The following is a 14,722-nucleotide window of genomic DNA, read 5'->3' as shown; positions in this document are numbered from 1 at the left end:
ATCATCCGGACTTTCCGAAATGAGAATAGGTAAGAAATCTACTCTCACTACAAAATTGCAGTAGGCCTACTGCATATCAATACAGTACTCAATGAGTACAGTAGTACAGTATTGCCTGTGGACTGTTCTGTAGGACTGTAAAAATAAAGTATCTTTCAAGTATTTGGGAAATGTATTCCTACTTTGTATTCCTACACAGTATTTACAGTATTTTACTATTTGTTTGGCAGAACTGAAAGATTACCAACACAAGGTGGTCAGGAACATCTTCTGTCTCCTGAACGGGAAACTGAAATCATGAACATGGTCCTAGAAAATAACGCCATAACATTACGGCAAATACAAAGAAAAATAATTATAATGTAACTGTGTACACTATACAGTAAATGATTCTGTTGTTTTGTATGTAGAGCACTGTATGTGCAACTTTGTGTTGGTTGGGATGTACACTGTGTACATAGTTTTTCTGGGAAAAATACGTAAAATATATTTGTTACCGTGTATTTCTGTGTTCTGAGTATAAAAACAATATTCTCAAATATTTTACAACACACTTATGTATGTACTATCTGTAGTAAGTGTAACACTGAACAAAAAAAAAGGCCTAACTCACTATGATGAATGAAGAAGAAGTGTTTTCCATTCATCATAGTGTTTTACATTGAGCACATCAGTGTTCAAATGGTTCTTATAAATGTCTATTCATATGATGGTTTGTGTTTGTCATTTGAAAACAAAATACCATTTTGAGATTAAATAACATTGTTTTGAATGTAAAGTTTAATTTTGCAGGAGAAGTGAGGGGTTTTGCCCATTGTGTGTGTGTTTTTTTGATTTGTGTGTAGAGTTCTGAGAGTATGAGGTATGCATTCAGAAAATGTGTGTAACCAATCGAGAAAAACTGTAATCTGATATCTGTGGCCGTTGCAGGACTATAATAAACAGTAAAGGTCCTTGAGTTTGGACCGAATGCAAATTATTGGACGGCATTTGGAACTAATGTAATGATTGGACGGCATTGGGAACTAATGTAATGATTGGACCGGCTACTTGTCTGTCTACCTACCTACTTCCCGGAAGTAGTCAGGCAGTGTTCATGTGTTTTGGAGGAGTGACTCTGGAGAGAGGGGGAGGGATGTTGTGTGTTGAATACTTTCAAACTCAAGCCATAATTGCAAGTTTCAGAAAACTGACCTATCCATCCTTTCATTTACGTAACAAAAGAAAAAAACGAGTGAAAGAGACCTTGGTCCCAGCCTTCTGCTCAGGGAGGCTGGTCTCTCTGGCTCAGGGAGGCTGGTCTCTCTGGCCTGCAGGAGAGAGGGCCACTGCGGGGAAACACAGCCACAGTAAACAAACAGTGAAGGATTATTGGCATCCACATGATGGTACACTTTGATTTAGTCTCCACGACAACAAGCCAGAGAACAGTTTGCAGTGTGTGTGTGTGTGTGTGTGTGTGTGTGTGTGTGTGCGCATCACAAGCTAGACAGATATACAAGAACAGCTGAAGAGAGGAGGGGATCCCAGAGGGGGATAGAAGAGGACGAGATGAGGAGAGGAGAGGGGAAATGAAGAGAGGAGAGGAAACGAGAGGAGAGGGGAGATGAAGAGAGGAGAGGAGAGGAAAGGAGAGGAGAGGGGAGATGAAGAGAGGAGAGGAGAGGAAAGGAAATGAGAGGGGAAATGAAGAGAGGAGAGGATAGGAGAGGGGAGATGAGGAGAGGAGAGGAAACGAGAGGAGAGGGGAGATGAAGAGAGGAGAGGAGAGGAAAGGAGAGGAGAGGGGAGATGAAGAGAGGAGAGGAAAGGAAATGAGAGGGGAAATGAAGAGAGGAGAGGATAGGAGAGGGGAGATGAGGAGAGGAAAATGAAGAGAAGAGAGGAGAGGGGAGATGAAGAGAGGAGAGGAGAGGAAAGGAGAGGGGAGATGAAGAGAGGAGAGGAAAGGAGAGGGGAGATGAAGAGAGGAGAGGAGAGGGGAGATGAAGAGAGGAGAGGAAAGGAAAGGAGAGGGGAGATAAAGAGAGGAGAGGATAGGAGAGGGGAGATGAGGCGAGGAGAGGATAGGAGAGGGGAGATGAGGCGAGGAGATGAGGAGAGGACACACACACACACACACACACACCATGAGATGTGACAGAAGGGGAGAAGCTGAGAGGAAAATACAGTAGAGAAAAAGGGAGGGAGAGTGGATATGCAGGACAAGAGAAGAGCAGGGGAGGAGAGGAGAGGAGGGGAGGAGGGAGGAGAGGGGAGGATAGGAGACAGGGGAGAGGAGAGGAGTGACAGGTCTAGTTGGACGCCCCAGGTAGGCAGTACCAAGTGTTTCTAGGGAGGCTTTGCCCTGTCAGTTGGTGTGTGCAGGTGTGTGTGCATGTGTGTGTTTGAGTGTGTTGAGTGTGAATAAGTGGATTGTTAAATGTTGAGATGAGGGGGAGAGGAGAGGAGGAGGAGAGGAGGAGGAGAGGAGGAGGAGAGGAAAGGAGAGGAGGAGGAGAGGAGGAGAGGAGGAGAGGGGAGGAGGAGAGGAGGAGAGGAGGAGGAGAGGAGGAGGAGAGGAGGAGGAGAGGAGAGGAGAAGGAGAGGAGAGGAGGAGAGGAGGAGGAGAGGAGGAGGAGAGGAGGAGGAGAGGAGAGGAGGAGGAGAGGACGAGAGCTAGAGAGAGGACGGTGGATAGTTGGACTCCAGGGTTGAGAAACATGCAGGTGTAGCTAAGCAGACCCATGAGGCAGATGGGTTAGGCTAAAACATTACCCTGACAACGAGGCACTGAGACTCATGAATATAACACACACACATGCACACACACACACATGCACACCCACACACACACACACACACACACACACACACACACACACACACACACATGCACAGACACACTTCTAATATACATGGACTCTCATGAATATGAATGACAGGCTCCAGTGGTAAGTGAGGTCCTCTCACACTCGCTACGCTATCACACTCTGCGGCCGGGATGAGCAACAGGATATGACATAATACGGCCTTCTCTGGTTTATTTAGACTGAGCTCTCGTCTTTTCTGCCTCCCATGACATCATCACAGGCCTTCTTTTCTACGGTAGCCATATACACACCATACACACACACCATGCACACACACACACACCATACACACACACCATGCACACACACCATGCACACACACACACACACACCATGCACACACACCATGCACACACACACACACACCATGCACACACACCATGCACACACACACACACACCATGCACACACACACACACCATGCACACACACACACACCATGCACACACACACACACACCATGCACACACACACACACACCATGCACACACACACACACCATACACACACACCATGCACACACACACACACCATGCGCACACACACACACACCATGCACACACACACACACACCATGCACACACACACACACACACCATGCACACACACACACACACACACCATGCACACACACACACACCATACACACACACCATGCACACACACACACACCATGCACACACACACACACCATGCACACACACACACACACACCATGCACACACACACACACCATACACACACACACCATGCACACACACACCATACACACACGCACACCATGCGCACACACACACCATACACACACACACCATGTACACACACCATGCACACACACACACCATGCACACACACACCATGTTCACGCACCATGCACACACACCATACACACACACCATACACACACACACACATCACAGAATACAAACCATGGGGGACAGGACAGAGTGAAACATCTTCCTGCTTTTCTTAGTTTTGCAAGTAAACAAATAAATAATGAGTGGAAATTTGAGGGGACGAGAAGTGTTACAGTGTTACCATGGAAACACTGATATCATCAGACAGGACAAAGAGGGAGAGGAGGAGAAGAGAGGAGGAGAGGAGGAGAGGAGGAGGAGAGGAGTGTGTGTGTGTGTGTGAGACTGTGTTTCTCGGTGTGTGTGGGGGGATGTGTCTATGTATGTGTGTTTGGGAGTCTGTTTGTGTGTGTATCTGGTATTATTTGAGTGTTTGTATGTTTGTGTGTGTTAAGCAGCAGCTGATCCTCTGCTTACTCCTTTCATTACATTCCAGAACTTTCGAGGTTACTATGGAAACTTGCAGCTCTTTGGAGTCTGCTGTTTGATCAGAACAAACTGTTCATGGTTCCTGTCACTGTCTTAGCTTTAGTGCCAAAGATATTCTGGATTCATCTACACCCACTGCTGTAGAATCATTGTCCACACACACACACACACACACACACACACACACACACACACACACACACACACACACACACACACACACACACACACACACACACACACACACTCCAGCACACACACACTCCTGCACACACACACACCAGCTGTGGTTAACTCCCCCTTGCTTCTCCTGCTTTGTTTCTGGATTAATGACACGTTGTCACAATGGGAGCCTGTGACTGTGTGTGTGTGACTCGTGTGTGTGACTGCATGTGTGTTTCTGTATACAGTGAAGTGACTCTGTGACTGTACATGCCTTTAACTGTGTGTGTGTATTTCTGGTTGAGTGGCCGTGTGTGTGTGTATTAGTGTGTGTGGGCGTGCACGTGTGTGTATCATTGTGTGTGTGTGTTTGACAGTTATGTCCATACTGGATCTTTCTGTTTGATGTAATAAAAATGATCACAGGAGAGAACAGAATCACAATCACCCCCTCCCCTCCCCATCTCCCTTCTGCCCTCCTCCCCTCCCCATCTCCCCTCTCCTCCCCTCCCCATCTCCCCTCTGCCCTCCTCCCCTCCCCATCTCCCCTCCCCTGCTCTTCTCTCGTCCTGCATATCCACTCTCCCTCCCTTTTTCTCTACTGTATTTTCATTTCAGCTTCTCCCCTTCTGTCACATCTCATGGTGTGTGTGTGTGCGTGTATCTATGTTAGTAAAGGTGTATGTTCCTGTGTGAGTTTCTGTGTGTGAGTGAGTGTGCATGTATGTGTGAACACGTCTGTGTCTGTGTGTGTGTATGTGTGGACCAGAGTGAGAAAAAGAGAAGGTGTGCGTGACACACTAGTGACGATCATTTACATATTATAGTTGGATGTGTTCATTTGAAGTCAGTGCATGAATGTGTGTGTGTGTTTGAGAGAAACAGGGCTGATTCAAATGTCACTGCACAGAAGGAAAATACTAAATGTGGCAACAGACAGAAATCTCAGTTTTATAAGAAAAAGTTGATCATCATCATCACCATCATTTATTTTCTCATCATTGCAATTATTATTGAGGTTATGAGCCTCATATTACAGTAATCTGTCACGGCCACAGCCGTGCCCCCCCCGGTTTCAGTTTTTTGTCCTGCCCTAGTGTTTCCCTGTCATCGTCTTTACCTGTTCTCGTTAGTGTTATTGTGTCCACCTGTGTGTCGTTTGGTTCTGTGTATTTAGGTTTCTGTTTTGTGTCCAGTCTTGGTCTTGTCCTTACCATAACTGTCCGTGTGAGTACCCTATCTGTTCCCAGTTTTTGAGAATAAACCCTTGTTTCAACCATGCCTTGCATCTCTCGTGCATTTGGGTCCTACCCCTCCTCACACCCTGACAGTAATCATCATCATCACCTTTATTAACATTACCATGGTCACCTTCATCACCATGGTCACCTTCATCACCGTATCAATCTTCATCTTTGTACTCTTCCTCTTCATCAGGTGTGTTTACAAACATGCATGTCTTCCAGAATCACAGCAGAGAATGTTGAAAAGCTTTGAGTGTCCCCACAACTCATGTGAGCACAAATAAACCAAGGGCCTTGACACACCTTGACACTCGACGTCACCTTGGTTTTAATCACACTCGACATGATACAAAGTAAATATCAATTGGTGCCTATTTCAACTTGTAGTAGCATTTACCCCCAACAGAATGCTTTTCATCAAAGGATGATGATGATGATTAAGATGACGAAAAGACATTGACTGCTGCCGCAGAAATCGATGCAGAGAATTATCTATGGTAGCTACTGGTAGTTTACAGGCTTGTGTGGAATTGTCAGTTACACTGACATTATGAGAATAATGAATATTAGAAACGATTTGCACATTCTGATCCTCATGTATTCCCAGTTACAAGTAAATGAGTTGTACAAACTGCACCTCATGAAGAAAGTGCCAAAAACAAACCAAGAGATGGTGTAGGCCTACTTAGGGTAATAAAAGCAGTTTGTCATGGAAAACCTTCTAGCAAGCAGGTTAGGTTCACAGAGTGAGACCATGGACACTGACTCAAAGTTTTCATTTCCTCTCTTTCTGGAACGGAAAACCGGGAGTATGCCTCTTTTCAGTGTTCACCAACTAAAAGTTTTCACTAAACCCGCTACTTGGAGTACCCCTGTGGAGCTTGTTGTCCGGTGTTTAGCTCTGAGTAGAAAACGTGAGTGAACCCAAAAGAGTGGGCATCATAACTGCCTCGTACACCAGTAGCTTGGTCTTTTCAAGCACTTCTGAGTTTTGAAAGACTCTTCTACGGAGATTTGCAAAAGCCCCACAGGCACAGCAGATGGTGTACCACCATGGCCGCCCTTGAGGAGAGGCGACGTCCAAGGTGGGGGAACAGAGACGCCTTTTCAAGGCTTACGTTGCCAGTTGTTCCAGTTGGCAGGTGTGTGGTGGGGACTGAGGGAGATCCTTGGTGAATAATGGTCAGCCTGAGGAGTGTGTGTGCCGTGGCAACAGCGTCAAGCATGCACGGAAGATCTATTTCTGTGTGGGCAATGTTGGTGCAGCTCCACGACACACACACAGTGCAGACCCCTACTCAGACTGACCCCAACCCAAACTGACCCCAACCCAGACTGACCCCAACCCAGACTGACCCCTTCTCAGACTGACCCCTACCCAGACTGACCCCAACCCAGACTGACCCCTACCCAGACTGACCCCAACCCAGACTGACCCCAACCCAGACTGACCCCAACCCAGACTGACCCCTACCCAGACTGACCCCAACCCAGACTGACCCCTACCCAGACTGACCCCTACCCAGACTGACCCCTACCCAGTACTGACCCCTACCCAGTACTGACTCCAGAAGTTACAAAGTAACTTACCTGTAAGAAAAACAGAAATCACCTCAAGCAATGAATTGTTTTTGCTTTATTCAAACTGCATTAGTGACTTCAGCATGGCTGGGACATAATTGCATAAATGACACTGCCCCACTTTCTGTGCTCCCAGTGAATAACAGAAAAGGAAACCAAATCTAAACAGGTCATTCTCAGTTCAAGCCACAACCAAGAAATCTCGGCTAATAAAATCGAGCAGAAATATGTGTTTACCACTTTACAGAGAGACATCCGGTTGTGGGTGACGGAACAGACGGAGGGCAGCTTGTCTGGGTGGGGCTATCCCAGGTGGGGCTCTGGTTTTGGAAAGGCAATCTGTCAAGGTATCCTCTTCTTTTCATGGCATAGTTAGATTAGCATAGCAATAGCATAGGAGAGAAAAGGAGAGGAAATAAACGAGGTAAGAGGAGAAGAGAGGATGGAGAGAAAAGAGGGAGAGCACACCACATGATGGAAATGAAGGAACACCTTTAGTCAAACACCGTGGGAAGCCAGAAGAGTCCCATGGAATGCTACATGTGGAGCCGCGCTGATGTTTCAAGCCTGGGCCCACTCATCGTCCAGCGCCGGGCAGAGCAACCCCAGATGCTGGCAGTCTGTTGACACTGTTGCATGTCTGTGACATCATCAAACACAGAGGTACTGGAAAAGCACACCTGGGCCATTTATGTAGATCAATGACTCTGAAAGGATTTGAGTCTGTCTGTGTCTCCGGGTATGTCTGTGTGTTTGTGTCTCTGTGTGTGTGTGCACGTGGATCTGTCCGTGTCTCTGTGTGTGTGTGTCTGTGTCTCTCTGTGTGTGGGTGTGTGTCTGTCTGTGTCTCTCTGTGTGTGTGTGTTTACCTGTGTCAAGGACGCAGAACACCACCACATGCTGACATAGACATCCTACTTATCACTTGCATGTGCAGTGTCTTAAATATCCTCTTCTACTCAAACACTCTTGTGTGGGAACATTTCTTTTCCTTAATATGAACATTGGATAGTCGGAGAGATTAAGTGGGCTGTGCCGGTCTGGGTGCTATAGTAACGAGGGGTCTAATCTACGACGATCATTAAACTGTGACCTCCATGGAGGACGTCACACTCTGACATCAGGATCAGGGTCAAGGTCAAAGGTCATACAGAGATCACCCAGCTCTTGTCACGAGACAGCATGGGGATTTCAGAAACATACACACACTTACATATATATATATATATATATTCTGTATATATAGCAAACCTTTAGGTGTTTTACAACCTCAGAGAAACTGTGAAAGATTAAAAGATATCTATAAATATCTGATAGCACACACACACAGGCTGACACACATACATTTACGCTCACACACAGACGTACGCAGATGTAATCACTCACACACACACACACACACACACACACACATTTACCATCACACACACACACAGTGACACACCCTGGCACACTCTTCCCTCTCAGCTGTAACAGTCTCTTTCCAGCTGTGTCTTTATTATGAACATTTGCAGTTCAAATTTTCTTGATCCATCGCTCTCTCATCCTTCCATCTCACCCTCCATTCTCTGGGATGAAGGTAGCCATCTTCCTCTGCACCCATCCCTCACTGTTGATGTTGCTTCAGACTGGAGAGAGAGAGAGAGATGGGAGAGAAAGAAAAAAAGAGAGGGAGAGAGCGGGGGAAAGTGGGGGAGAGGGAGGGAGAGAGACAGAGGAAGAGAAAGAGGGACAGAGAGAGAGAGATAAAAGAAGGGTTAAGGGAGGTCAGTCAGGTCGAGACAGAATAATTGGAAAGGTTGCATGATACACAAACACAGCACATTGATGGGAAGGTGAAAAGCTGAAGTCATTGTCTTAGAACAACATCAAGGAGAGAGTAAATCATGGTTTAGAGGCTGTAATGTTACTGGTTTAGTTCACACCTGTCTGGGACACCAGTCTGCTGTCTGGGACACACCAGCCTGCTGTCTGAGACACACCAGCCTGCTGTCTGGGACACACCAGTCTGCTGTCTGGGACACACCAGCCTGCTGTCTGGGACACACCAGTCTGCTGTCTAGGACACACCAGCCTGCTGTCTGGGACTCACACCAGTCTGCTGTCTGGGACACACCAGCCTGCTGTCTGGGACACACACCAGCCTGCTGTCTGGGACACACCAGTCTGCTGTCTGGGACACACCAGCCTGCTGTCTGGGACACACCAGCCTGCTGTCTAGGACACACCAGCCTGCTGTCTGGGACACACCAGCCTGCTGTCTGGGACACACACCAGCCTGCTGTCTGGGACACACCAGCCTGCTGTCTGGGACACACCAGCCTGCTGTCTGGGACACACCAGTCTGCTGTCTAGGACACACCAGCCTGCTGTCTGGGACTCACACCAGTCTGCTGTCTGGGACACACCAGCCTGCTGTCTGGGACACACCAGCCTGCTGTCTGGGACTCACACCAGTCTGCTGTCTGGGACACACCAGTCTGCTGTCTGGGACACACACCAGTCTGCTGTCTGGGACACACCAGCCTGCTGTCTGGGACACACACCAGCCTGCTGTCTGGGACACACCAGCCTGCTGTCTGGGACACACCAGCCTGCTGGCTGGGACACACCAGCCTGCTGTCTGGGACACACCAGCCTGCTGTCTGGGACACACACCAGCCTGCTGTCTGGGACACACCAGCCTGCTGTCTGAGACACACCAGCCTGCTGTCTGGGACACACCAGCCTGCTGTCTGAGACACACCAGTCTGCTGTCTGGGACACACACCAGCCTGCTGTCTGGGACACACCAGCCTGCTGTCTGGGACACACCAGCCTGCTGTCTGGGACACACCAGCCTGCTGTCTGGGACACACCAGCCTGCTGGCTGGGACACACCAGCCTGCTGTCTGGGACACACCAGTCTGCTGTCTGGGACACACCAGCCTGCTGTCTGGGACACACACCAGCCTGCTGTCTGGGACACACCAGCCTGCTGTCTGGGACACACACCAGTCTGCTGTCTGGGACACACCAGTCTGCTGTCTGGGACACACACCAGCCTGCTGGCTGGGACACACCAGCCTGCTGTCTGGGACACACCAGCCTGCTGTCTGGGACACACCAGCCTGCTGTCTGGGACACACACCAGCCTGCTGTCTGGGACACACCAGCCTGCTGTCTGGGACACACCAGCCTGCTGTCTGGGACACACACCAGCCTGCTGTCTGGGACACACACCAGCCTGCTGTCTGGGACACACACCAGCCTGCTGTCTGGGACACACCAGCCTGCTGTCTGGGACACACCAGCCTGCTGTCTGGGACACACACCAGCCTGCTGTCTGGGACACACCAGTCTGCTGTCTGGGACACACCAGCCTGCTGTCTGGGACACACCAGCCTGCTGTCTGGGACACACCAGCCTGCTGTCTGGGACACACCAGTCTGCTGTCTAGGACACACCAGCCTGCTGTCTGGGACTCACACCAGTCTGCTGTCTGGGACAGCAGGCTGGTGTCTGGGACACACCAGCATGCTGTCTGGGACACACCAGCCTGCTGTCTGGGACACACCAGACTGCTGTCTGGGACACACCAGCCTGCTGTCTGGGACACACACCAGCCTGCTGTCTGGGACACACCAGCCTGCTGTCTGGGACACACCAGCCTGCTGTCTGGGACACACACCAGCCTGCTGTCTGGGACACACCAGCCTGCTGTCTGGGACACACCAGCCTGCTGTCTGGGACACACCAGCCTGCTGTCTGGGACTCACACCAGTCTGCTGTCTGGGACTCACACTAGTCTGCTGTCTGGGACACACCAGCCTGCTGTCTGGGACACACCAGTCTGCTGTCTGGGACACACCAGCCTGCTGTCTGAGACACACCAGCCTGCTGTCTGGGACACACCAGTCTGCTGTCTGGGACACACCAGCCTGCTGTCTGAGACACACCAGTCTGCTGTCTGAGACACACCAGTCTGCTGTCTGGGACACACCAGCCTGCTGTCTGGGACACACCAGCCTGCTGTCTGGGACACCAGCCTGCTGTCTGGGACACACACCAGCCTGCTGTCTGGGACACACACCAGCCTGCTGTCTGGGACACACCAGTCTGCTGTCTGGGACACACCAGCCTGCTGTCTGGGACACACCAGCCTGCTGTCTGGGACACACCAGCCTGCTGTCTGAGACACACCAGTCTGCTGTCTGGGACACACCAGCCTGCTGTCTGGGACACACCAGCCTGCTGTCTGGGACACACACCAGCCTGCTGTCTGGGACACACCAGTCTGCTGTCTGGGACACACACCAGCATGTTTCACTCAGACTCAGGAGGCTCCAGAAGATGGACTGATGCTCGCTACGAAGGGAAATGCAGGAGGGTTAATCTGGCCACTGCACGACTCTTCTCTGACACGAAGACAGCATGTCTGAGTGGAACACATAACCCACCCTGGTCTGCCAGAACTCAGGGGAGAGGAGAGAGGGGGTGACCAGGGCACCTCCACAGCACGGCTAACAGGATCTGCTTAAGACTTTCTGTCATAAACACACTCAACCCCCCCACCCCCCCCATTCTGTCGCCAGTGTCTGGGCAGCTGTCAGTCAATAGCAGCATGTTTTCATTATCTTGGCAGCTGTCAGCCAATAGCAGCATGTTTTCATTATCTTGGCAGCTGTCAGCCAATAGCAGCATGTTTTAGTGTCCTGGTGCCTGTCAAACAATAAGAGCATTTCTTTAGTGTTCTGGCAGCTGTCAACCAATCAGAGTCAGATTTTTGTGTTCTGGTAGCTGTCAGCCAATTGGAACATGTTTATTCTGTGTGTGTGTGTGAGAGTGAGAAAGAGTGTGTGTGTGTAAGAGAGTGTGTGTGCAATCCAACTGTCGTGGTCTCAAGACACATTTTCTTGACACGTTCCACAGACACAGCACCCACCAGAGTGTTGATGTGTTTATAATTTGTCGGTGTATTTTTTTTTGGCACTGTACTATGCACTACACTAGTTCAGATGTGAAGTAGCACTGAAGTTAAGTAATTGAGATGTTATGTTTTGCACTGTAGTATTATCATTTAGTCCCCGTGCCTGGTAGCTGAGATGTTAGAGAATGTGTCTGGTAAATACAGACGCTCCTTAACTCTGACCACCTAATGGAGTTAGACATAACTAAAGTTGGGGAGAAGATGACCAAACCTCAACTCATCCTTTCCTCTAGACGTCTTTCGTGTCTGACACAGCCAAAGTACAGGCATAAGATGACCAAACCTCAACTCCCTCCTTCCCCCTGATCTTCTTCTTTCTACATACTCCTCAACTCCCCCCTTCCCCCTGATCTTCTTCTGTCTACATCCTCCTCAACTCCCCCCTTCCCCCTGATCTTCTTCTGTCTACATCCTCCTCAACTGTCCCCCCTTCCCCCTGATCTTCTTCTGTCTACATCCTCCTCAACTCCCCCCTTCCCCCTGATCTTCTTCTGTCTACATCCTCCTCAACTCCTCCTGCCATGGTGTTCACAGGTTCCCTTCCCAACCCCCCCTTTCTTCTAACGCTTCCCCCACTCTCAGGCTCTGCTGTCCAGACACCCTCAGGTGTGAGTCCACACTCCGGGCTCCTTCACCCCCCGGGTTCCTGCCTGGTAACTGTCCACTTCCTGCTCGCTCAGCCCTGGATGTTTACTCCAGATAAGGAGGCTCTCTCTGGGGCTCCCAGGACGGTGGGGTTCCCAGCCCTGGATGTTTACTCCAGAGAAGGAGGCTCCCTCTGGGATTCTCAGGACGGTGGGCTCGGCCAGACTCATCATCCATATCAGGCTCGGCGTGCTGCCAGCCCACTATATCCACTATTTGTACACTTTGAATGGGAAGTGGGAGTTGTCTTCAGCTCTCTCCTCCTCTCTCTGAGTTTGTACATGCTATTCTTGTCCTGAACTCAGTATGGAATCCTGACACGGATGCATAATCCCTCCTGTATAACACCTGCTGGGGATGTGTGTCTGGTGTATGTGTGCCTGGTGTGTGTATCTGGTGTGTGTGTGTCTAGTGTGTGTGTGTTTGTGTGTGTGGTGTGTGTGTGTCTGGTGTGTGTATCTGGTGTGTGTGTGTCTGGTGTGTGGGTGTTTATGTCTGGTGTGTGTGTGTGGTGTGTATCGGGTGTGTGTGTGGTGTGTATCTGGTGTGTGTGTGTCTGGTGTGTGGGTGTGTTTGTCTGGGGTGTGTGTGTGTGTGTGTGCTTGTCTGGGGGGGGGGGGGGGGGTGTTTGAGTGTGATAGCTCTCAAGGTGACCTTGGTATGGAGGGTAGGTTCTCCAGTCACTCAAGGTAGAGAGAATGTGTGTGTGTGGGTCTCTCTGTCTGTGTGTATCTGCGTGTGTGTCTATGTGTGTGTCTGACTCACCACCGCAGGTCAGGGCCCTAGCTCTGCATAATTTCATCAGACACACATACACACACACACACACACACACACATTAGCAGTCTCTGCTTCTCATCTTCTCCTCCCTCCCTCATCCCTCTCCCTCAGAGGTTAGCAGCAGTGTATAACAGCAGAGGTTAGCAGCAGTGCATAACAGCAGAGGTTAGCAGCAGTGTATAACAGCAGAGGTTAGCAGCAGTGTATAACAGCAGAGGTTAGCAGCAGTGCATAACAGCAGAGGTTAGCAGAAGTGCATAACAGCAGAGGTTAGCAGCAGTGCATAACAGCAGAGGTTAGCAGCAGTGCATAACAGCAGAGGTTAGCAGCAGTGCATAACAGCAGAGGTTAGCAGCAGTGCATAACAGCAGAGGTTAGCAGCAGTGCATAACAGCAGAGGTTAGCAGCAGTGTATAACAGTGTTGGGGTTACAGCGGTCTGCTCTCTGAGGAAGCACACTAACATGGAATTAGCATACTGTACACTGTAGCTGTTTAGATCGGTTGGGTGTGTTTGTGTGAGAGTGTGTGTGTGTGTTTCAGATGTCCTTTAATGTATTATTTATCTAATTTGTGTATGATTGATTTCCACATTCATTTTGTTGTTTGTTTAACTAATGCGTCGGCAATGTAAACACTGTTTGGCATGATGATAAATCTTCTGGATGGAATTGGATTTAGAGAGAGAGAGGGCTGTGGGGGCAGAGTCAGAGAGAAGGGGAGAGATATAGAGAAAGACAGAAAGAGAGAAAGAGAGGGGGGAAGAGGAAGAGAGAGGGACAGGGAGAGAGGGGAAGAGAGGGACACAGAGAGAAAGGAATAGAGAGACAGAGACAGATTGCCCAGTGTGAGACAAAGAGATATTTCCTTAACACTATGGGCCCTATTTTAACGATCTGAAACGCAAGTATCAAAACACAAAGCGCAAGTAACTTTGTGGGCGGGACTCCGGCGCTGTTGCTATTATAACGGCGTCATAAATGACTTTGCGCCTGGCACAAATCTAAAATGGTTTAATATGTTTATTGTTTGCACCTTCCTGCCACAGTAAATTCCGTGTTTGTGTAACATACATGGCGAATAAACCAAATTCTGATTCTGATGGAGATAGGAGAAGAAAGCCACCCAAATTAGCTTCAGTTAAACCGGCGTGGGAGGAAATTGCCACAATTGTTACAAATCAAGTTCACATACATAGAGATTT

General features: G+C 49.3%; 1 protein-coding gene across 2 annotated transcripts in view; it reads right to left on the bottom strand.

Annotated features, from left to right (window-relative positions):
• Nucleotides 1–8,388: 8,388 nt before the first annotated feature.
• The window catches only part of zgc:171482 (zinc finger protein), a 69,419-nt gene continuing 63,085 nt past the window's right edge, over nucleotides 8,389–14,722 (bottom strand). For both annotated transcript variants that reach the window (XM_067236501.1, XM_067236500.1), the window contains exon 7: nucleotides 8,389–8,753. In XM_067236501.1, coding sequence (XP_067092602.1) covers nucleotides 8,732–8,753 — 22 coding nt within the window. In that variant the 3' untranslated portion in view covers nucleotides 8,389–8,731. The remainder of the gene's footprint in view (nucleotides 8,754–14,722) is intronic.

This window comes from Osmerus mordax, chromosome 5, assembly GCF_038355195.1.
Source record: "Osmerus mordax isolate fOsmMor3 chromosome 5, fOsmMor3.pri, whole genome shotgun sequence".
Taxonomy (NCBI): Eukaryota; Metazoa; Chordata; class Actinopteri; order Osmeriformes; family Osmeridae; genus Osmerus; species Osmerus mordax.
The sequence above is the reverse complement of the archived record's forward strand: the minus strand, read 5'-3'. Positions and strand labels throughout refer to the sequence as shown.